General features: G+C 43.5%; 1 protein-coding gene across 2 annotated transcripts in view; it reads left to right on the top strand.

The window, feature by feature from the left end:
• Positions 1-24,785, top strand: part of LOC138265868 (actin filament-associated protein 1-like 2) — a 289,799-nt gene that overhangs the window by 144,721 nt on the left and 120,293 nt on the right. For both annotated transcript variants that reach the window (XM_069213982.1, XM_069213981.1), the window contains exons 3-4: positions 1,462-1,554; positions 5,546-5,637. In XM_069213982.1, coding sequence (XP_069070083.1) covers positions 1,462-1,554; positions 5,546-5,637 — 185 coding nt within the window. The remainder of the gene's footprint in view (positions 1-1,461; positions 1,555-5,545; positions 5,638-24,785) is intronic.

Raw genomic sequence — 24,785 nt, 5'->3', positions numbered from 1 at the left:
TCTAAATCATGTTGTTGTTATCTGAGGTCTCTGAAGTGTAGAAGTCCAGCCTGGTGACTGAGGATGGAAGGTATTGGTATTGAAGGGGAGTATCTAGGTGGAATAGTAAAAGGACTTAGGAAGGAAGTAGGTGGGAGTCCTGATTTTAGTGTGGAGGATAGTGTTTCTAATATTCCTGCTGTCTCCTTTGAGGGTATATCCCTTTTACATCTGTTTTGTTTCATAAGGGGCAAGGGGTGTTCGGAATGCAAGGCAAAAGGGCAAAATACTTTTCAATGGCATGGTGCATGCCATCCAGGTGGAAGGAATTTTTGGTCTTGAGCATCAACTGTGTGTTCTTCTATCTATCCTTTTTGTGTGTGTGTTTGTGTCTGTAACAAAGAGGATGTGTCCTGTGCATACTACAGGTTGTTAGAGTTTGTGTGGTCGTGTTATGTGGAACGTAGAAAGGGATGTTGGTGTTTGAAGCCTTGGTGCATAGTATGATGGTTTTAAGTGTATGAGTGGGACAGGACCATTGCAGTGCTCTCCATTCCATAAAGAGTAAACCTTTTGCTGGTCCTTTGTTACTCTTAGACAGTGATTATATGCACAGCCTGTCATGGGTGGGATTCGAGGTGTCATAAGGGCTGCAGGTTCTAAGGGGGGTTCCAGTGAGTCCTGCTTGTCCACACTGTGTGGCTGAAACAAACTGTGCCATTTTAGAGGTGGGCTGACATACTGGGTGACCAGACAACAGAATGATGGGTGGAAAATGCTTCAGTTAACATGAAACACTGATAATTATTCTGAGCACCTTTCATGGAATTCTGTCATTACCTGCAGTTAGCAACAATATGTTAATCAATGTTTGTTTCACTCCAAAAAGGGACGGTTCTGCCAGAACGCGTGCGTGACAACCCCTCTGAATGAGGACTGCAAGCATCCTCAACTGTGTTTTAATATAGTTGGACCTCATCTATGAAGTCCCGTTTGAGTCTTTTGGGGCTGCAAGTTGCAGCACTTGTCTAGGCCTATACTGCTCACTTTGAAGGATCCACTTAACCATGGTTAAGATTAATTTAGGCATTTCTATCCATTTCATTTTGTTTAACTACAGGTAAGTCAGAATGTTTCCCAGCGGTCCTGGCCAGAAGATCTGTGGGAATCAATCACAGAATAATCCATCTGTTACAGTCCATAACATGTCATGTTTTCATGATGTATACACCAGACAATCCTTCCCACCATTATAACTTAGCTGCATGTCTTATTTGAGCCGCCACCAGTCCTCCTTTTAGATCTGACTACGTTTTTTTGATTTAGGATTTTAGTCCGCCTACGGTGATGACCCCACAGCAGTAGTATCTTGTGACGGCAGTTAGGCAATGCATGTCACCCCTTGGTTTCTTACCTGTTCTTGGAGTCTTCTCACTTGCCACCCCCAAATCCTAATCATCTGATGCACTGTTTTTTCTGCAGCAGAGGATGCTGAGTACATGACCATGAACTGCATCGCCTCCTCAGGAGGAAACGGGTGCCACCGGGACCCTGGGATCTGCACTGCACGCAAAGGTGAGACTCAACAGAATCTTCCCTGCATGAAAGGCTAATGGTCACCTCCCCCCCCAGAAGTCAAAAGTTCCAAAGTCATCACCAAATTTGTCAATACACAAGTGTGTAAACAACACAGGATTCTTGATATGTGTGTGCTTTCAGTGAGGCCCTATACTAATATAGTGGCTGAAGTCCTTGTCTTCATCAGTCCGTAATTTCAGTCTTCATTCATGCAGCTTTATACGTTCACTTTCATTGAGACGTTTCCTGAAAGTATGATGTTTTGCTTTCATTGAAGCTCTGCAGAAGAGCTTAGAACTGTTAGGTGATGCTGACACTGACTGCCGCAGACTAATGTAAATGTTTTGCCTGTTCCACCAAGGCAGCAATACCCTGTATTCCAGTAGCTTTACATCTGGCATCCCGAAGCCAACCTCACATTTTTAGGGTCGAGCGCGCACTCTCTCTGTGGGCTTCTAACCACTACCATGTCACCCCGTCACTTTCATTAGTTTGTGGGCTTGCCTTTTAAAAATCGATTGATTCCATTTGTGAAATGCTTGCGTACGTCATGCCTTTACCGGTGTTTAGCCCTCCTCGAGCGCACCACTAAACTACTGAAAACATACAAGGCTCCATGTTTTCAGCTGGTTTCTGAACTACTTCATCTTTTCATTTCCTGTGCAGCACTATCTCGCTGGGCAGAAGTCGAGCGCTTTGCATGACATCGAACCATGTTACATGGAAAATTGCACTTTTGCTGGTTACATGGATAATTGCACTTTTCTTTGTGGTAACATGGATAATTGCACTTTTAGCGATAAGTTCCACTGCAAGCAAACTTCTGTTTCCTTTTCTGTGTCTCCTTCACGCCCATGGTGACCATCGGCTTGCATATGTAAAACTGTTTTACTTTTCATTATTAGTTTATGTGGCAAGAAAAATCCGGTTAGGAGTTGTAAGGAAATGCCTCCTTGGCATGGTTGCCCCCTGACTTTTTGCCTTTGCTGATGCTATGTTTACAATTGAAAGTGTGCTGAGGCCTGCTAACCAGGCCCCAGCACCAGTGTTCTTTCCCTAACCTGTACTTTTGTATCCACAATTGGCAGACCCTGGCATCCAGATAAGTCCCTTGTAACTGGTACTTCTAGTACCAAGGGCCCTGATGCCAAGGAAGGTCTCTAAGGGCTGCAGCATGTCTTATGCCACCCTGGAGACCTCTCACTCTGCACAGACACACTGCTTGCCAGCTTGTGTGTGCTAGTGAGGACAAAACGAGTAAGTCGACATGGCACTCCCCTCAGGGTGCCATGCCAGCCTCTCACTGCCTATGCAGTATAGGTAAGACACCCCTCTAGCAGGCCTTACAGCCCTAAGGCAGGGTGCACTATACCATAGGTGAGGGTACCAGTGCATGAGCATGGTACCCCTACAGTGTCTAAACAAAACCTTAGACATTGTAAGTACAGGGTAGCCATAAGAGTATATGGTCTGGGAGTTTGTCAAACACGAACTCCACAGCACCATAATGGCTACACTGAAAACTGGGAAGTTTGGTATCAAACTTCTCAGCACAATAAATGCACACTGATGCCAGTGTACATTTTATTGTAAAATACACCCCAGAGGGCACCTTAGAGGTGCCCCCTGAAACTTAACCGACTATCTGTGTAGGCTGACTAGTTTTAGCAGCCTGCCACAAACCGAGACATGTTGCTGGCCCCATGGGGAGAGTGCCTTTGTCACTCTGAGGCCAGTAACAAAGCCTGCACTGGGTGGAGATGCTAACACCTCTCCCAGGCAGGAATTGTCACACCTGGCGGTGAGCCTCAAAGGCTCACCTCCTTTGTGCCAACCCAGCAGGACACTCCAGCTAGTGGAGTTGCCCGCCCCCTCCGGCCAGGCCCCACTTTTGGCGGCAAGGCCGGAGAAGATAATGAGAAAAACAAGGAGGAGTCACTGACCAGTCAGGAAAGCCCCTAAGGTGTCCTGAGCTGAGGTGACTCTAACTTTTAGAAATCCTCCATCTTGCAGATGGAGGATTCCCCCAATAGGGTTAGGATTGTGACCCCCTCCCCTTGGGAGGAGGCACAAAGAGGGTGTACCCACCCTCAGGGCTAGTAGCCATTGGCTACTAACCCCCCAGACCTAAACACGCCCTTAAATTTAGTATTTAAGGGCTACCCTGAACCCTAGAAAATTAGATTCCTGCAACTACAAGAAGAAGGACTGCCTAGCTGAAAACCCCTGCAGCGGAAGACCAGAAGACGACAACTGCCTTGGCTCCAGAAACTCACCGGCCTGTCTCCTGCCTTCCAAAGATCCTGCTCCAGCGACGCCTTCCAAAGGGACCAGCGACCTCGACATCCTCTGAGGACTGCCCCTGCTTCGAAAAGACAAGAAACTCCCGAGGACAGCGGACCTGCTCCAAGAAAAGCTGCAACTTTGTTTCCAGCGGCTTTAAAGAACCCTGCAAGCTCCCCGCAAAAGGCGTGAGACTTGCAACACTGCACCCGGCGACCCCGACTCGGCTGGTGGCGATCCAACACCTCAGGAGGGACCCCAGGACTACTCTAAGACTGTGAGTACAAAAACCTGTCCCCCCTGAGCCCCCACAGCGCCGCCTGCAGAGGGAATCCCGAGGCTTCCCCTGACCGCGACTCTTTGAACCTAAAGTCCCGACACCTGGGAGAGACCCTGCACCCGCAGCCCCCAGGACCTGAAGGACCGGACTTTCACTGGAGGAGTGACCCCCAGGAGTCCCTCTCCCTTGCCCAAGTGGAGGTTTCCCCGAGGAATCCCCCCCTTGCCTGCCTGCAGCGCTGAAGAGATCCCTAGATCTCCCATTTACTTCCATTACAAACCCGACGCTTGTTTCGACACTGCACCCGGCCGCCCCCGCGCTGCTGAGGGTGAAATTTCTGTGTGGACTTGTGTCCCCCCCGGTGCCCTACAAAACCCCCCTGGTCTGCCCTCCGAAGACGCGGGTACTTACCTGCAAGCAGACCGGAACCGGGGCACCCCCTTCTCTCCATTCTAGCCTATGTGTTTTGGGCACCACTTTGAACTCTGCACCTGACCGGCCCTGAGCTGCTGGTGTGGTGACTTTGGGGTTGCTCTGAACCCCCAACGGTGGGCTACCTTGGACCAAGAACTGAACCCTGTAAGTGTCCTACTTACCTGGTAAAACTAACAAAAACTTACCTCCCCCAGGAACTGTGAAAATTGCACTAAGTGTCCACTTTTGAAACAGCTATTTGACAATAACTTGAAAAGTATACATGCAATTTTGATGATTTGAAGTTCCTAAAGTACTTACCTGCAATACCTTTCGAACAAGATATTACATGTTAAATTTGAACCTGTGGTTCTTAAAATAAACTAAGAAAAGATATTTTTCTATAACAAAACCTATTGGCTGGATTTGTCTCTGAGTGTGTGTACCTCATTTATTGTCTATGTGTATGTGCAACAAATGCTTAACACTACTCCTTGGATAAGCCTACTGCTCGACCACACTACCACAAAATAGAGCATTAGTATTATCTATTTTTACCACTATTTTACCTCTAAGGGGAACCCTTGGACTCTGTGCATGCTATTCCTTACTTTGAAATAGCACATACAGAGCCAGCTTCCTACAGGAGTTTACAATGCTAATAATAGCTCTAACGCGAGCAAACACGAGACCCGTTGCATTGCAAATGCTTGTTGTGAAAAGGCAGAACTCCAAAGGCGGCAGAAAGTTAACTGACCTCAATGAACAGCAATTTATTACAAAAGTTTTGGTCACCTGGTCAGTCCAGACACATACACAAGACCCCTGCTTATGGGCCAAAGCAGGTTGAGCCAAAAAACAATATCTTCAGAATTATGGAAGGCGAACCTCTACACTGACTGTGGTGTTGTGGCCACAGTGACCAGTGCAGAGCCTCGATGATCTGTTACTGTCACTCTCATCATGACCACTGAGATTTTAGGCCACTACTCTTCTGTTCTCTCTCTCCAGGATGTAAGTCCCAAAACTCTTCAGAGAAGGAGAACTTTCAGGGAATTCCTGCTCCCAGATGCCGGCTTCCGCTGCATTTACCCACTCCGGAGGTAAGGAATGCTAGGGTATTAGGGGAACTCCTGCACAAACAATTCTTTTTTAGGCCATGTTGTTACAGCCTGGTATTTCTATTGTTCAGATTTTCTTAATTTGTTCTATTTAATTTTTCAAAGAAAAAAGTGAACTAAAAAAGGGATATATATATATATATATATATATATATATATATATATATATATATATATATATATATATTTATATATATATATATCTTCAGATCTTGAATGAAAAAGCCAAAGGTTATTTGCACTGAGTTGTCAGAAATGATGGGATTTGGGATGTCCTAAGTATGATTTCAGATGGTATAGCTGATGTAATATGAAAAAGTAAATGAAAGGGTTAAGCAGTGCATAATAGAGAGGCAAGCTATAGTTATTACTGTGTGGTTAGTGAGCTGAAAACAGTGTCATGGAGGAGTACTATTTATTATAATGTAACAATTGCTTCAAAAATTATACATTTAAGGTATAACTGTAAATTTAAAATGTTTATTTTTGTGTACTTTAAATTTGGTTTGTATAAAAAGAAGAAATTAAGTTATAGTAATTCAAATGTGGTGTGTACTTTAAGAAATTAAGGTATGACTATAAATTTAGAATTTCTAATGTTTGTGCCATTTAAGTTTGGTTTGTATAGAAAGAATAAATTATGTGTTACTAACTACAACTAAGTGTTCATCAGAGTGCAATTTTTTTTAAATATTAAAAATGTGTTTCAAATCATAGAGTCCAGTGTGCTCGAGTGGAGTGCTGTTATATGGAGTGTCGTACAGTAAAGTGGAGGACTGTGTCGTAGAGTGGAGTGGAGTTGAGGAGCATACCGTATAGTGGAGTAGAGTGTATTACAGTGAGGTGGTGCCTCCTACAGTACAGTAGTGTGGAGTGCAGTAGAGTGGAGTGGGGTAGAGTAGAGTCGAATATAGTGTCATAAATTGGAGTTGGGTCTTGTAGAGTACAGTGGAGTGCTGTGTTGGAAAGCCTTGTAGAGTGGTATAGAGTTTTGTACAGTGCAGTGTCCCGAACAGAGTGTCGTACAGAGTTGTACAGAGCAGTGTATAGGGATAGAGTGGAGTAGAGTCTCGTACAGTGGCATAGAGTATAGTACAGTTTCTCAGTGTGGAGTTGCATAGAGTGGGGGAGAGTGCCAATGAGTGGAGTTGTGTAGAGTGGAGTGTTGAACAGTGGCGTAGAGCGGGGTAAAGTATCATATAGTGGAATAGAGTCAAGTGGGGTAGCACAGGATATAGCGGAGTTAACTCATGGAGTGGAGTGTTATGTTGTAAAGAAGAGTGGTGTGAAGTGGAGTAGAGTTTGTGTAACGTAGATATAGAGTGGATTAAAGTGTAATAAAGTGGAGTGGTTTAACGTACAGTGGAGTGGTCTAGCATGTCATACCCTCTTGGAAAGTGTTATAGAGTGGAGTACAGTGAAGTGCCACTGAATGGATTACAGTGTTATAGAGTGGAGTAGAGTAGAGTGTGGCACAGTGTGGTAGAGTGGAGTGGCATAGAGTAGTGTAGAGGGGAGCAGTGTACAGCTGGATAATGTCGTACAGTATAGTAGAGTGGGGTAGTGTGTCATAGAGTAAAGTGAAGTAATGGAGTAGAGTTGCATAGAGGGAGTTGCGCAGAGTGTTGTGCAGTGGAGTTGAGTGTGATCCAGTGTGATACACTAAACTACAGTTTATTCGGGACGAATCGTGTCTACAAAAGAATTGTTCGATTGATCGTGTGTATATTTTGTCAGAAATCTAAAATGTGATGTGCTTTCAGAAATAATGAGAAATGTGGCTTATTAGGAAGCATAATAGAAATCTGTTAGAAACAATGTATTTCGTAGCCTGATCATGTGATATAAATACTGGCTTCAAGATGGCGGTCGCCAGGTTGACAAAGGCAGCAATGCCGAAACGCGTTTCTTCGCGTGTCGAATAAATGAAATTTTATTAACTTTGTCATCTGTGGAGTGCCGTATCCTTGGAGATTGACGAAAGAAAGTGAATACATTTAGACGCGGTGGTGCGAATCCGTCAGCTGCACCACCGGGGCTCAGGTGCGGACGAGTTACGCCATAAACGAGTGCTTATATATATGCTTAATCCAGTGGCCAGGCATTTCTCACAAAAACATGATAATAATGTTTCCCTTTTAGGGTTTTTTGCAGTCAACAGGTTAGACAAAAATATACGGGGAGGTGACAGGCTCAAGCAATTGAGCAGATTAGAGTGTAGATCTATCTTTAACCTACATACTACATTTCCTTTTTGGTTAAATAAGGATGAGGAGATACAACTTCACTTAGGTTAATGGCTACATAGTATACATTTATGTAGGGACATAGATAGTATATAATTTACCCTGTTGAAGAGATATTTTTATGGGAGTAGTGGGTCCAGTATGATTAACAGCATGAGTAAACCATCATCCACTGATATCAGTTGAATGCATGAAACATTAATTGGAACTACTAAAATAAGCTGTTCTGGATTGACTATGGTCCGGGGATTGAAATGGAGGCTGTAAATGACTAGGGCACTGGCCCGTGATAATTTTAGGAATTGATAGCGGTTACACATTCTACAGGGGATGCCTTGATGAATTCTCTAGGACTCATTAATCATTTAAATTGCAAAGTGTGAAATTGTGTACTGTATTTTTCGCCAACCTTAGATATATTTCCCATCACTGAAGTATTTAGTCATTTGCATGTGGTTGGGTTCTTTTTGGGTGAATCCGATATCTGAAATATTTTCCCATTTATGGATTGGTTATTACTTAAATATTGTGTGTGATTTGCAAAATATTTCAAGCCTAAAAATAATATTTTTGTAAGCTTGAATAATTATAGTGGTATGCATTGTTTGATCAAACTGAATTGTGGAGCACTTTTGGTATAGTTTTTTTCTGTGGTTATTGCCTTTGTAAGATATTTACTCTTTGTGGGCAATTGGGCATACTCACCTTGAGGAAGGCTGTGTTCAGCCAAAACGTGTCAGAAGCGGCTGGGTCCCGCTTTCTTCAATAAAATACGACTCCTGCAGTGCCTGCTTTATCTCTTCGTTGGCATTTTCCTAAGTTGACTGAGGAAATATATATATATATATATATATATATATATATATATATATATATATATATATACACACACACACATATACAGGTTTTAACTTACCTGGTGTATAATTACATTTTCGTTGTAAAGCTATGCATAGTAGAGGCATATGCATGGCAAAGACTTGCGTGGTAAAGGCTGTGTGGTAATGGCATGCATGGTTCCATCATACAATTTCATGTAAGGCCCCCTTACATCCAACCATGTATCAACTGTGGAACAAACTCATTTTTGAATACTTAGGAACACAACTAAAATCCAACAGATCTAGACACAATAACTTCAGTTAAAAACTCTGAGTGTATCCGGGAAACATTTGATATCCTAATACCACTAAGAACAACAAAACACGACAAAAGAATACAAGAACCTCGGATGAATGGAGAACTAAGAAAGATAAAAGAACAAATTGTAAAGTTGTGACACACCTGGCTCAAAACAAATAACAATTAAGACAAACTCCACCTACAAAAACCTAACAGAAAATACAAATTAACAAAAAAGCTGAAAAGGGTACTATTCAAACATAATTCAAAATGCTAAGTGTGTAAGTAAAGAATTACATAACATATTTACTGAATTTTGTCAAACTAAATGCACAGAAGGAACTCAGCCCATTTTGCAAGAGTTTACTGACAAAGTGGCAAATCATTAAACAACCAAAGCAGACATACTTGTCTCCTATTTAAAACAGCAGAAAACCACCAGCACGACCCATTTCCAACAATCACCTCCAAGGGTAGGCTTACCCAGCCTCTATATAAATCATATACAAACTATAAGAAACTGAATTTATGGATCTTGTCAAAGCAAGCAGTACTACCAGCTGCCATTCTGACCTTTGTCCACCACAAATCTTCAAGAACGTTCTTTTAACTATGCTGCAACATAAGTTAGAACAATCACCAATAATTCTTTAGCTACAGAAATCTCTCCAGAAGATATAAAAAAGGCATACATATGCCCATTATTAAAGAAAACAAGCCTGGACCTACCTGACCTAGACAACTACAGAACAATTACAATTGGACATTTCCTGAGCAAAATTGACAGAAACAGCAGCATTCAGTCGGATGTCACAATTTACTGAAGATAACTCCATACTTTTCAACTTCGAAACAGAATTCCGTCCAGGATGAGGCACAGAATCTACCCACATCACAATCCGGGATGACCTTAAGTAGCACTACTTCTATTGGACCTTTTAACTACCTTAAATGCAGTTGATCATGGCACTCTAATCCAAAGCCTCTACACAGCTGCATAGAGAGGACTGCTCTCAACTGGATCACATCATACCTTCAAAACAGAAAAAATGCCATCCATACTCCCCCTTTCTCATCCAAACTGTCCTTCACAATATTAGGGGTCCTTCGAGGCTCTATCATCTCACCCATGCTTTTCAACATCTACATGAAGTCATTACCGGCATCAACCAATTAATTTCAGCTTACATGCTATAACTACATTGATGACACCAAAGACTTCTTTGACTGGAAAGGCCCAAAGACATTGGAAACACAAAAATCTTCAGTTGCGTCTGAGCTGTTGAACAGTGATGGCATGGAGTAATTTAAAACTTAGGGGGTTATTCTAACTTTGGAGGAGGTGTTAATCCGTCCCAAAAGTGACGGAAAAGTGACGGATTTACCACCAGCCGTATTACGAGTCCATTATATCCTATGGAACTCGTAATACGGCTGGTGGTATATCCGTCACTTTACCGTCACTTTTGGGACGGATTAACACTCCTCCAAAGTTAGAATAGCCCCCTTAATGTGTCCAAAACTTTAATACTCCCATGTGGTAATTTGAAAAATTATGGCCCAATCTGCTCTGGCCTGACGATCTGGAACCACCTCCTAAAGTATCCATGGAAGTAAGAAACCTTGGTATTACCATGGACTCCAAGCTTTCAATTGATACCCAAGTCGATACATTAGCAAGATCAATCTTTGTTACTATGAAATCTATACGACGCATCTTCCTATGCTAGTATTTTCACACAAGGTCCATGCTACTATCTTTCTTGTACTTTCTAAACTTGATTATACCAATGGCCTCTACCACAGACCATCTTTATCAAGTATGAAACTACAATGGATTCAGAACTCTGCTGCCAGACTACTCCGAAATGCAAAGCCACAAGCCCACATCTCCCCTGCCTTGAGGGTCCTTCATTGGTTACCAGTTGCCAGAAGATCCACCTTCAAGCTGCTTTGTATAACTCACAAAGCAACACATGGAACACGACCACTTTTCATGAGGAATAACATTTCCAAATACATAAAACAAGGGAACATGTGCTCCACATTGGCAGTCAAGCTATGGAATTCATTACCCCCAAACATAAGATCACTGGATAACTATCTTATTGTCAAAAGACCACTCAAGTTTTAATTCTTTCCTACATAACCACCATACTCAAAACACAAATGTACAGTATATGCCTGTGTATGTAAACAAATATAGTCCGATTATATGTATGTATCAAGATATGTGCATCTCTTTGTACAAATATATACACTACTTATTGTTTAAAGATATATAGATACTCGTATAGGTCTGAATAATAAATGTATTTATTATTTTTGGTTTAAATATATATGTATATTATTTAATGCATAGTTTACATTTGGTATTTGATTACATGTTCATGAGTATCTGCTTTATTTATTTTATCTATCACAATGTGTGATGAGTTATATAAGTTATTTGGCTAGATGCGTAAGGGTCTCTGTTTTGTTTTATTTTATCTATCACAATGTGTGAATAACATCATAACATTGTATCTATAAGTGCCTCACTACTGAAATATTGGAGAAAAATGTAAAATGAAAATAACTTTGAAAAATAAAGAACAAAATGCATAACAATTAAAAAATAGAAATACACAAATAAATTAGCGTTATTCACTGCAACACTTGAAAGTCAGAGTTTCTGACTATTTAGCCATACATGCACATATGGCACTTTATATAATACAACTGTATGTCTCTTTATTATTTTCCATATATGTGTATACATTTCTATGTAGCTATATACAGGGAGTGCAGAATTATTAGGCAAGTTGTATTTTTGAGGATTAATTTTATTATTGAACAACAACCATGTTCTCAATGAACCCAAAAAACTCATTAATATCAAAGCTGAATATTTTTGGAAGTAGTTTTTAGTTTGTTTTTAGTTTTAGCTATGTTAGGGGGATATCTGTGTGTGCAGGTGACTATCACTGTGCATAATTATTAGGCAACTTAACAAAAAAAAATATATACCCATTTCAATTATTTATTATTACCAGTGAAACCAATATAACATCTCAACATTCACAAATATACATTTCTGACATTCAAAAACAAAACAAAAACAAATCAGTGACCAATATAGCCACCTTTCTTTGCAAGGACACTCAAAAGCCTGCCATCCATGGATTCTGTCAGTGTTTTGATCTGTTCACCATCAACATTGCGTGCAGCAGCAACCACAGCCTCCCAGACACTGTTCAGAGAGGTGTACTGTTTTCCCTCCTTGTAAATCTCACATTTGATGATGGACCACAGGTTCTCAATGGGGTTCAGATCAGGTGAACAAGGAGGCCATGTCATTAGATTTCCTTCTTTTATACCCTTTCTTGCCAGCCACGCTGTGGAGTACTTGGACGCGTGTGATGGAGCATTGTCCTGCATGAAAATCATGTTTTTCTTGAAGGATGCAGACTTCTTCCTGTACCACTGCTTGAAGAAGGTGTCTTCCAGGAACTGGCAGTAGGACTGGGAGTTGAGCTTGACTCCATCCTCAACCCGAAAAGGCCCCACAAGCTCATCTTTGATGATACCAGCACAAACCAGTACTCCACCTCCACCTTGCTGGCGTCTGAGTCGGACTGGAGCTCTATGCCCTTTACCAATCCAGCCACAGGCCCATCCATCTGGCCCATCAAGACTCACTCTCATTTCATCAGTCCATAAAACCTTAGAAAAATCAGTCTTGAGATATTTCTTGGCCCAGTCTTGACGTTTCAGCTTGTGTGTCTTGTTCAGTGGTGGTCGTCTTTCAGCCTTTCTTACCTTGGCCATGTCTCTGAGTATTGCACACCTTGTGCTTTTGGGCACTCCAGTGATGTTGCAGCTCTGAAATATGGCCAAACTGGTGGCAAGTGGCATCGTGGCAGCTGCACGCTTGACTTTTCTCAGTTCATGGGCAGTTATTTTGCGCCTTGGTTTTTCCACACGCTTCTTGCGACCCTGTTGACTATTTTGAATGAAACGCTTGATTGTTCGATGATCACGCTTCAGAAGCTTTGCAATTTTAAGAGTGCTGCATCCCTCTGCAAGATATCTCACTATTTTTGACTTTTCTGAGCCTGTCAAGTCCTTCTTTTGACCCATTTTGCCAAAGGAAAGGAAGTTGCCTAATAATTATGCACACCTGATATAGTGTGTTGATGTCATTAGACCACACCCCTTCTCATTACAGAGATGCACATCACCTAATATGCTTAATTGGTAGTAGGCTTTCGAGCCTATACAGCTTGGAGTAAGACAACATGCATAAAGAGGATGATGTGGTCAAAATACTCATTTGCCTAATAATTCTGCACTCCCTGTATATATTACTTTACTCCTGCTGTAGCAAAAATAAATAACTAAAAGCCTTCAGATCTCTCCAATGCACTACTCTATGGGCCAGATGTAGCAAATTTCGGGTTTGCGACTTGCAAATTGCAAGTCTGAGCGAGTCGCAATTTGCAAGTCGCAAACCCGGATGCAGGATGGTGTCCCTGACACCATCTGCGAATTGCAAGGGGGTCGCAAAGACCCACCTCATTAATGAGGTGGGTCGCAATTTTCGACCCCCTTCCGATTCGCAGCACTCACAGGGATGGTGGCCTGCTGGGACAGCAGACCACCATGTCTGTGACTGCTTTTTAATAAAGCAGTTTTTTTTTTTTTATTGCAGCCCATTTTTCCTTAAAGTAAAACGAGTTGCAATACAAACGAAAAAATGAAACGTTTTTGTTTCATTTTTTCAGAGCAGGCATGGGTCCATAGGACCACTGCCTGCTCTGAATTTTTTTTACAGGGCCATTCACAAAGGGGAAGGGGTCCCATGGGTACCCCTTCCCTTTTGCGAATGGGTTACCCCCAGTGTGACACTGGTGGTAACTGCAAATTGCTTTGCGACCGTGTTCGCGGTCACAAAGCAATTCTACATCGCGATGCGAATCGCAAATAGGAAGGGGAACACCCCTTCCTATTTGCGAGTTGCATTCCCATTTTGCGAGTCGGTAACCAGGTTACCGACTCGCAAAATAGGAATGAGCATCGCAATGTGCTTTTTGCATGGCGCAAACAGCGAATTTCGCTGTTTGCACCATGCAAAAAGCTTTGTACATCTGGCCCTATATCTCATCCTATGCTTCTCTCAATATGTTCTCTACCTCCGCTCTCTGACTCATCCCAAATGTCATTGTACTAGTATGTTCTCCCCAATAACTCTTTCTAGATTCTTCCCTCCTTTATCCCTCCCTTGACTCCTTCCAAACCTCATTTTGCTACTATGATCCCCCTTTAACACTTTCTAGACTCTTTTCTCCTCTGTCCCTCCTTTGACTCATCCCAAACCTTATTTTACTACTATGATCTCCCAAATAATACCTTTGAGACTCTTCCCTCCTTTATCTTATTGGAATGAGCATCGCAATGTGCTTTTTGCATGGCGCAAACAGCGAATTTCGCTGTTTGCACCATGCAAAAAGCTTTGTACATCTGGCCCTAAATCTCATCCTATGCTTCTCTCAATATGTCCTCTACCGCCCCTCTCTGACTCATCCCAAATGTCATTGTACTAGTATGTTCTCCCCAATAACTCTTTCTAGATTCTTCACTCCTTTATCCCTCCCTTGACTCCTTCCAAACCTCATTTTGCTACTATGATCCCCCATTAACACTTTCTAGACTCTTTTCTCCTCTATCCCTCCTTTGACTCATCCCAAACCTTATTTTACTACTATGATCTCCCAAATAATACCTTTGAGACTCTTCCCTCCTTTATCTTATTAAATCTAGCTAAGACTCACATGCCCACCGCTCGAATTAACAATTTATATTTCCCTATACTAATCGACCACTAATCCATTTTGGGTTCCAGAGTAGCGTGCTACTCGGTGAAAAGTGCTTCACCACCTTGCCAGAGGTAGTATGCGCTGCCTAAACACAATTACAATTATATATATATACAGATAGATAGATAGATAGATAGATAGATAGATAGATAGATAGATAGATAGATAGATAGATAGATAGATAGATAGATAGATAGATAGATAGATAGATGTGCAGAGGTGCAGAGGTTTGTGGGGAGGGATCATGATTCACTAGAAGCAAAGCCTTGAGAAGGTCATGTAGATCCTCCCCACCTTCAGCAATGGATTATTTAAGTCATGCCAGTGAAAATAAACGAGGCTCAATAAAATATTTTATTTGGAGAAACATGGCTTATGTCAAATATTTCTGCACTGAGAAGGCCAGCTCGTACACGTTTGTCCCCACAGAGCTGCATTTTCTGGGTCTTCTGGACAAGCATCACCCTCTAAAACTGCTTCACAATATGAGTCTGCGCATTGAGATTGTGGTCTGAGTCCTGTGTTGGTAACTAATGCAGATGCAAGAACAGGAAGTCATAAACCATCGGTGCAGATGAGCAAAGAGTAACGTGCTATTTCTTGTGATTGGTGAGAGTGGAGAGGGACAGCTTGACCCGCTTGGGGCTATACTTCTCATGAGTCATGGCACCTCCCCACACTCAACAATGATATAGATAGAATATTACACTCTGCACGTCCGCACGTATAATATGTTGACCCATTCTTCTTTCTCTCTCTTTATTTTAATTCAATAATACATTGTTGGTATAGCTTCAGAGTTTGCACTGTGTCAATATTTGCAGTTTCACAGTTGTTGTAGGTTTTGTGAGCACTCTGGTGGTGTTTAAGGCTCCTATTGATCCTGTGGGTGTTTCCCCCATATTTAGAGCAGTGCATAAGTAACCACATCTCCTTTTGAAACAGGCCCAGGTTGCATTTTTGGTTTCCTGGTCCCCTTTTCAAATTCTAGCTTGTAATCACTGATTTATTTATTTTCTGTCTAATAGCTATTATCGCAACATATATTCCGCCAGGTTGTTGTTTCAACTGATTTCCTGGTAGGTTGAATAGTTTTGTCCAGCTCAGGAGCGTCCAGCGCAGGTCAAGGATGTCCAGATCCAATCCTTGCCAGATTTTCAGATATGCACAGGAGATATATTATACAATTAATAGAAGTGGAACTCACTTCAGTAATCAATGTTTGTACTGAAAGTGTAGCTCAGATGAAAATACCTTTTCTACCTTCTTTTGCTAGCATGTTCCGCTGCCGTCTTTCCTGTTTTTTTGGCTTATGTGAATGTGTCTCATATGCGGTGACCGTCTTCCACTGCCAACCCTTTCGTGCTGCATTTTATAGGGTTTTCAACTTGAGTTATTTGTTCCAAATTGTCCATGTGTCTGGATTGTTCTGGCTCTTTTTTTCCGTGTCTTGACGTAGATGATTTGCCAGCGTTCTGCTTGACCAGCATTCTTGTCTAATTTGTGTTCTTGCTTACAGAACAGTAAGTAACTGTCTACTTCTGTAGGTGTAGTGTCCCTCTTGCTGTAGGTTGGAAGTAGGCAGGGCAAAGGTTTTGCTGTTACCCTCAAGTATTATTCTTTTCATGCTGTTTGTCATTTAAACTGTAAATTATCTTCAAAAGCATGTGTACAATCCACTTGAAAATAAGCAAGCAGGGATACACACTGAACAAGGCCTACATGCTGTTCTGATGAAAGGTGAAAACCTTTAAACGCTTGTGTCAGTAGATGGCTTAATAAATGTTTTTCACTGGAATGAATCGTGAAAAGTTGAGCTTCAATAACCTGAATTCACTGTGGCTGCAGAGGTGACCCAAACTTGTCAACTCATGTGAGACACATTTGCATCAAAGGGTATTGTAGTGAATCTCTCTTGGGCCCATGTTGGTTCTCTATGTTAGCTTAATTTTATATTTTACATTTTACACGTTTTAGTCGCATCACTTTTAGCAGTGACATTTCATGAAGCAGTGACATTTTACACACTTTGCTTGCATTATATTATTCTAGGAATATATCATATGAGTAGTTTGTTTTAGTTAGCCTTTTCTCGACACATAATCAGTACATTCTGTTCTAGGCTAGGAATGCAGTACAGTGCTGGTAACTTAGCTCTGTTTCATCTGCTTACTTATCGCAGCTCATTCTCAAGGCAAGATTACGATCGTTTCAATAAATGTATTGAAAACTTACCTCGTACATTTCATGTGTTTTTCACCTGGGCGTGCATGAGTAATAAAACTAAAGGGAGAGATCTGTTCCCACAACTTCCTTGGGAGTCAGAGTGTCATGTTTAGGTTGCCATAATCACCTTCCACCCTGGTAATGTTAGGGGTTTGGGTGAGGCACTGTGAGATACCTAGGAATTGGGCTGGCCGTTTCTGATGGTGTGGAAGGACTCAGACCCCCACATTCTGAAGTTCTGTCGTCCTAATACACAGTCCTGTTATCTTAGTAGGAACCATATAACAGTATTGCCACAAACCCATTCTTCATACTGGACAGGACTTTTGCAGAAGTCATTCAGCAAGCAGAAGCCAAAGGGGCAGACACTACCTTCCAAAAAGGAAGATTTTGTGTAGGCACATTCAGGAAGACTGGTTTTAGACTGTGAAACACTCATTTTAGACTGTGAAACTTTCTTTACTTTACAGTAAAGTCTGCATCTTTTGGGACAAAATGTTATTTTTTTATGCAAGAAGCTAACCCTATTTTTATCCTTCAACTTCATACAAATTCCCAGATGCTGACAGAAGTACATGGGTGAGTGAAAAATGTCCTTGATTTAATAGCAACTGTTTCCATGATTTCAAGTTCTGGCTGGTATGGCAGGAGTAGCTCTTAACTAGGGTGACTCTTCACTCTCATTCCTTGCTTCCTTTATTATGGCTTTTGTTCCTTCTCTGACCATTTTCAACTCCCTTCATATCTCAGTTCATCGTCTCAGTCCATCCAACTGTCTGTATTGTCTGTCTCATTGCTCATTTTTAGGGCTCGCCTGCGACTACTCTATGCCACTCCAGTCCATTGCTTTCCATGCAAATCCACACCTCTCTACGCCACTCCACTTTATGCCACTTCACTCCATACCATGCCACACCATTCTATGCCACTCTATCCCATGGCACTCTATGGAATTCCAGTCTATGCCACTCCACTCCATGTCACTCTCTGACACTTCACGTGACTCTATACCACTCCATTCCATGACACTCTGCGCCACTCCTCTCTGTGGCACTCCACTCTACACCACTCAACCCCACTCTACACCACTTTACGCTATACCAATCTACTCTACTTTACTCTAAGGCCACTCCTTGTGACTCCACTCTCTGCCATCTTACTGTACACCACTCTACGGGTACGCCTCTCTGTGCCATTTCATTGTGCTCTACACCATCCATTCCATGCCACTCTCTACCGACTCCACTCCATGCTACTTCACACTACATCACTCCACTTTACTCCAGTCCACTCTATGCACCTCCACCATATGCCATTCTACTCTAGCCACTCGACTCAACTCTAGATTACTCCACTCTTTTGTACTCCACTTTACACCATCCTCGCCATGCCACTCCATTCTACACTGGTCGACTCACCTCTACTCTATGCCAGTCCACTCACCCCCACTCTACGCCACTCCAAATAATGCAACTCCACTCTAGAACACCTTTCTCTAGCCCTTCCACTCCACACCACTGAAATCTACACCAGTCCACTCTATGCTACTATACTGTACTCTACTTCACTCAGTGCCACTTTACTCCACCGTACTCTACTCCACTCCATTCCACTTTACCACACTCCACTCTATGCACTATACTCTGAGCCACTCCACTCCACACCACTCTACTGTATGCCACTCCACACCCTTGCACTCCCCACCACACCACTCTATGCCAATCCACTTTATACCACTCTACTCCACTCTGCTCTATACCACTCTCTTTTATGCCACTCTACATCACACCACTTACTTCTAGCTATGCTGATGGGTAGCCATGCTGTTGTACAACATGATGAAAAGACATTGGCAAAGCCAATATATCTTGCATAGGCGTGAACAGTTGGCTTTGCCAGTGCTTGTTCTTTCTGTCTCTCCTTTGCCTCTTCTGTTGATAACTTGAGGCCCTTATTTCTTCTCTCGTCCCTGTTCGTGTACTGTTTTCCCCTGTTGCTCTTTCAGTCACCCCCTTCTTCCTATGCCTTTCTTTTTTTTATTATGCTTTTTGTCATCCCTTTTGATGGCACTTATTCATCTTCCGTCTTTGCATTCTGTCCAACTCATATCTTATTCATCATCCCCCTTCTCTCTCTCTCTCTCTGAGTTAATTTGAAACTATAACAGTTTACTTTCGTGAATCTTAGGGTAACTAATGTTGACAACATTTTATACACTACATAGGTTTAGGGAAATGAAATACACACAGTATTAGTAAGGGCTATGTCACAATACAGTACAGTTTGCTGAGTTGGGCATGCTTGCCCTTATCAATGATGTTACTTCTAATTTCTGGATATCTGATAACGTATTGCTGTCTGGGTGTGTCTGTTTGCATTTGGGAGGATGAGAGTATCGATCAATGATGTTACTTCTGATTTCTGGATATCTGATAACGTGTTGGTGTCTGGGTGTGTCTGTTTGCATTTGGGAAGATGAGAGTATTTATGGGTATCTGGGGGACGTGACAGCTTCTGTTGGCTTCTGGGTTCCAAATCATGGCAGGGTTTCTGTGGTGTTTAATAGTGCATTTTGGTTTGCCTCTTATATTGTCTATTAGTCACCATGGATCTTATAGTGGCAATTGCTCTTTGTGATAGTATGGGTAGTGTCTGTTGATCACTGGTTACCTGGGACCATGGCTATCTCTTTTTATTAGGTGTGAGGATTTAGGTGTATTGCAGCCTTACCAAGGAATACACTTGCAGAAACTGTCTTGGGTCCAGTCAGGCTCATTTGAACAACCTTAAGCTCAACCCTGGGTAGCTATGACTTCGAGCAGCAATGCTTGCACAAAGGAACTCTGTGTAAAGCATTTTATAGCACCAAACAACAATATACGAAAGCCACACAACACGAAAGAAATATGAAAACAATTTTTAAAACTAGATTATATTTTTATTTTTATGAATTTATAGAGTCCAAAATGAGCAAAATCTTCCAGAGGTTCCAAAGATACAGATCTTTAAAGATGTATCACTTTTTAATCCAACTGCAAACAAGCCTTAGTCAATTTAAAGTTTGCAAACTTTTGAAAAGTTTGTAACAAGTTATTTCGGCTACTCTGGCCTTTCTTGGGCAACCAGATCCAACAGGATGAAGGTTAATGGGGCTATTAAGCAAACTTTGGACAGTTACCTGGCCCCCAGAGCATTTTCCAGATCAGTTCCAGCCTTTAGGAAACTACCAGGTAGACTTTACTGGAGTGGTCCTGATGCTGAGATACAGGATGAACAGATGCTCTGGATGCTGTGCGGTCGACAGGGGGGCCTTTGTGGTGATTCCTTGGTCCACTGGTCATGTGGGGTGACTTTGACCACAGAGGTCAGGGACCCAAGAAGTCCTCTTTGAGAAAGTAGAAGCCCAGCTGCTGCTGGGCTATCAGTCTCTGAACACAGTGGACACAGCAAAATCCTTTGGTGAAGGCTAGTGTCCCTCTTGGGTACCACTCTGGAGTCTGATGACTCTCTCGGGTCTGGGTGACTCAGTGCAACTTTTGGCCATCAAGATTTGATCTTTTGGGGTGCCCAGCAGCAGTCAGTGTGGATTCTTCTAAAGTGGCTACTGGCTTGCTGATTTGGGCTACTTTAGTTCTTTTGTTCCTGGAGCTGGTTCAATCAATCAATCAATCAAAAAATGTATAGAGCGCGCTACTCACCCGTGAGGGTCTCAAGGCGCTTGTGGGGGGGGGTTGAGGGGGCGTTACTGTTCGAACAACCATGTCTTGAGGTTTTTTCTGAAGAGTAGGAGGTCTTTGGTTTTGCGGAGGTTGGTGGGGAGGGAGTTCCAGGTTGCGGGGCGAGGTAGGAGAAGGCCCTGCCTCCTGTGGTGGTTCGTTGGATGCGGGGGACTGTGGCTAGTGTGAGGTCGGCTGATTGGAGGTTGCGGGTGGGAGTGTGGAAGTTCAATCTTTCGTTGAGGTAGGTCAGGCCGGTGTTGTGGAGGGATTTGTGTGCGTGGATGAGGATCTTGAAAATGATTCTCTTGTCTATGGGGAGCCAGTGAAGGGATTTGAGGTGTGGTGAGATTCGTTTGTGGTGGGGGAGGCCAAGGATGAGGTGTGCGTCTGTGTTCTGGATTCTCTGGAGTTTGCATTTGAGTTTGAGTGTGGTGCCAGCGTAGAGGGCGTTACCGTAGTCTAGTCTGCTGCTGATGAGTGCATGGGTGACTGTCTTCCTGGTCTTTGGGGGAATCCATTTGAAGGATTTTTTTAGAGTGCGGAGTGTGTGGAAGCAGGAGGAGGTTAGTGCATTGATTTGCTGTGTCATGGAGCGGGAGGGGTCCAGGATGATGCCGAGGTTGCGTGCGTGGTTTGCGGGGGTGGGTGCGGGGCCTAGGGTGGTGGGCCACCAGGAGTCGTCCCAAATGGTTTTGTTGGGGCTGAAGATGATGATCTCGGTTTTGTTGGAGTTAAGCTTGAGGTGGTTAGTTGTCATCCAGTTGGTGGTGTCGAGGAGAGCAGCGTGTAGGTTGGTTTTGGCGGTGGTGGGGTTGTGGGTGAGGGAGAGGATGAGTTGGGTGTCGTCTGCGTAGGAGAGGATGGTGATTCCGTGTGGTCGGAGGATGTTGGCTAGGGGGATCATGTAGATGTTGAAGAGTTTGGGGCTGAGGGAGGACCCTTGGGGGACTCCGCATATGATCTTGGTAGCGGTGGAGTGGAAAGGTGGAAGGCGGACTCTTTGGGTCCGGTCGGTGAGGAAGGAGGTGAGCCAGTCTAAGGCTTTGTGGTGAATTCCTGTGTTGTGGAGGCGTGTGCAGAGTGTGTGGTGGCAGACAGTGTCAAAGGCTGAGGAGAGGTCTAGGAGGATGAGTGCGACGGTCTCGCCTTTGTCGACTTTGGTCCTGATGTCGTCAGTGCATGCGATGAGGGCGGTGTCCGTGCTGTGGTTCTTGTGGAACCCGGTTTGGGAGGGGTCAAGAGTGTTGTTTTCAAGGGCATCAGCCAACTGACCCTTGGAGTCACTACTTTGGTCTGGGACACAGCTTTTCCCCAAACTAGGAGCCACAGGCACAGTCCCAACTTCACTAGCCAAGGTGCAGCAGGTTCAGCCCAGCAGACGGTGCAGCCTCTCTTTCTGCTGCCCAGGGGTCAGCAGGGCAGTTGTTCTTCCTCCTTGTTCCAGTTCTGACATGATATGATGTTCAAGGTGCTAGGGATGCCATATTTATCCTGGGAAAGTGCCCTGAGGGGACAACCCGTCAATAGCCAATGGGCTACTAGGTCCTCTCTTTCTTGGTGATGACTTTCCGGCAATGTGTGTCACCTAACAATCCCAGAGTGCACTATTCTGCCCACTTCCAATATATCTGAAGATTTCCTGGACTGTGAGGAGTTTGGTAGCCCACCTTAGAGGTTTGGCTATCTGGGGGCTGCACGCCCATGGGAAAACCAATTTGGGCACTGGTCTTCCCTCCCTGTCTCCAGCCTCCAGCCTGTCTACCTGAACAAAGGACAGCCCCTTGGGAGTGTTATCGTCATTTAGGTAGTCCCATTCAGAAGTTAGCCAGGCTGAGGTGCCAGCCGGTAACCCTGTACTAGTCAATGGGGCAACTAACAGTTCCACAGCAAAACTACCACTTTAGGAGTTTTGCTGCTAAGATACATATAAGCATACATGTCCTACTTAATAATATATAGCCTTTGCCTTATGGCTTTAAAGGCCTTCCTTAAAGCCATAAGACTTACATATATTGTTATGGGAATTGGTAGCTTTGCCATTAGTTGTAGTGGCAAAGTTGAACTGGCAGAGTGGCAACTGCCCGTCCAGTCTGCAGTGGCAGGCTGAGAGCTTTTTTGTACTTTGTCAGACACAACAGGGTGATGCAATCAGTGCAGCAGCCATGGGTGGACACTCAGCCTTACATGTTATTAGTACCCTGGGTATCATCTACATAAGTAAGTCAGTACTTGCCAATTGGGGAAAGCCAATATGACATACACTTTGTAAGGGGTTAGAACACTGGCACTGAGGTCTGGTTGGCAGGGATCAGTGCACTCTCAGAGTCAAAAAACCAGCAGCTACTGGTCCAAATTGGGGCAAAAGGTGAGGAAAAACCTGCAAAAAGCAAGCTTCTTTATATTAGGTGTCTGGTATTCTAAATTTATCTGAGAGTATATTTTTAGTTTCTCTTTGCTGTGTTACCATGTTTCTTGATATCTGAATGTTTGATAATATTTGATGCTCTTTGAAAGTCAAAGTGTTTATTGGTCTTGGTATTTATATTCATCTTGTGTGGTCTCTTGGTGTCTGATAGTGGCTCCGGTGTTGTGAGATAACGTGTACATCTTTGTACGTCAGGTAATGTATTTTGGTCAGTGGGTATCTGGCTGTGCCTGGTTAGCTCTGGGTGTCTAATCGTGGGTGTGGCTGTGCTAATAGCGATGTCGCTCACCAGCTCCCTCTCTTTTCCATTCCCACTTGTCCTTTCATCTTGTATTTTTCTGCCTCTCCATAGTATTCCCTTCCTTCGCTTATTCTTTCCTCCTTTTATCCACATTTGTTCTCTCTCTCTCGCTCGCTCTCTCGTCGAATCCGCACTTTTCTGTTACCCGCCAGGTGTCTTCACTGTTGGTCCTCTCTGTACCTAAAACACACACGAACCTTTTAGGCTCCTCTGTCCACAGCAGAAATGTGCGCCTTTATAACACTAAAACATTGGAAATATCTTAGTTATGAGCTCATCCTCCATGATCTGTGTGTGTGTGCGTGGGGGGCGGAATGGGTGCAGGAGACAGGTGCCACGGCGCTGCCACGGACCGAGGGGCGAACCCCGCTGCCCTCCCTCTCCTACGTCTACACCGTGCAGGGTGCGGAGTGCTGTACTTGACTATTGCCTGCTGCTGTGACAGAAGGCAGCGCTATGTGACGCTCTGGGGGGCACCTCTGTGTGACTTGCAGAAAGCTCTGTCATACGAGACTGCACAGGGCGCTGTATGTGACTGCATAGAAAGCAGTGCTAACTGTGGCCGTCAGAGGGCTATATGTGACTGGATGAAGCTGGACGGTATATGATTCTTCGCCGTGCAGTGCTGTAATGTCTGCGCAGGGCAGTACCACAGTGTGTCAACGTGAGGGAAGGCAGGGCTACATGTTACATACATCATGAAACTGTGGTGGAGGAGTCTATGCAGGATACAGCGCCAAGAGACCCGTGAGGAGAGTGAGCACCAACAAAAATTCCGACAATCAGTCTTATTTGAATATTCAAAGCTGCCCCTCCAGAATGTAACCATCCTGCAGACTGTATCACCCCCTGGAAGTGTAACAGCCCTTTGTCTAGTCTTTTTTTGACTGATGACATTGTGCATTTCATTGGGTGAAGACAGATAATGCAGATCTTTTGACATACACTCGTGCTTGTGTTCACGTCGATCCCTGCTCGATACCAGTATTTTCCTAAAAACCAATTAAGACAACACCTCTCCCTGTCTCAGGGCACAAGATGGGGGACTAATCAAGTTAGGCAGTGTGCAGGAGAAATCTCGGTGCATGACATCACAGTGCGAAACAACACGGCACATGACATCGCACGTGGCATCACAACCCATGAACTCACAGGAAGTGACATCACAAGAATTGACATCGTATCTTAAGACCTCACAAATACGTTTAGCAGGTCTATCATAAGTACATTTGA

The sequence above is a fragment of the Pleurodeles waltl genome, chromosome 11, assembly GCF_031143425.1.
Source record: "Pleurodeles waltl isolate 20211129_DDA chromosome 11, aPleWal1.hap1.20221129, whole genome shotgun sequence".
Lineage (NCBI taxonomy): Eukaryota > Metazoa > Chordata > Amphibia > Caudata > Salamandridae > Pleurodeles > Pleurodeles waltl.
This window is presented reverse-complemented; position numbering and strand designations above follow the sequence as displayed.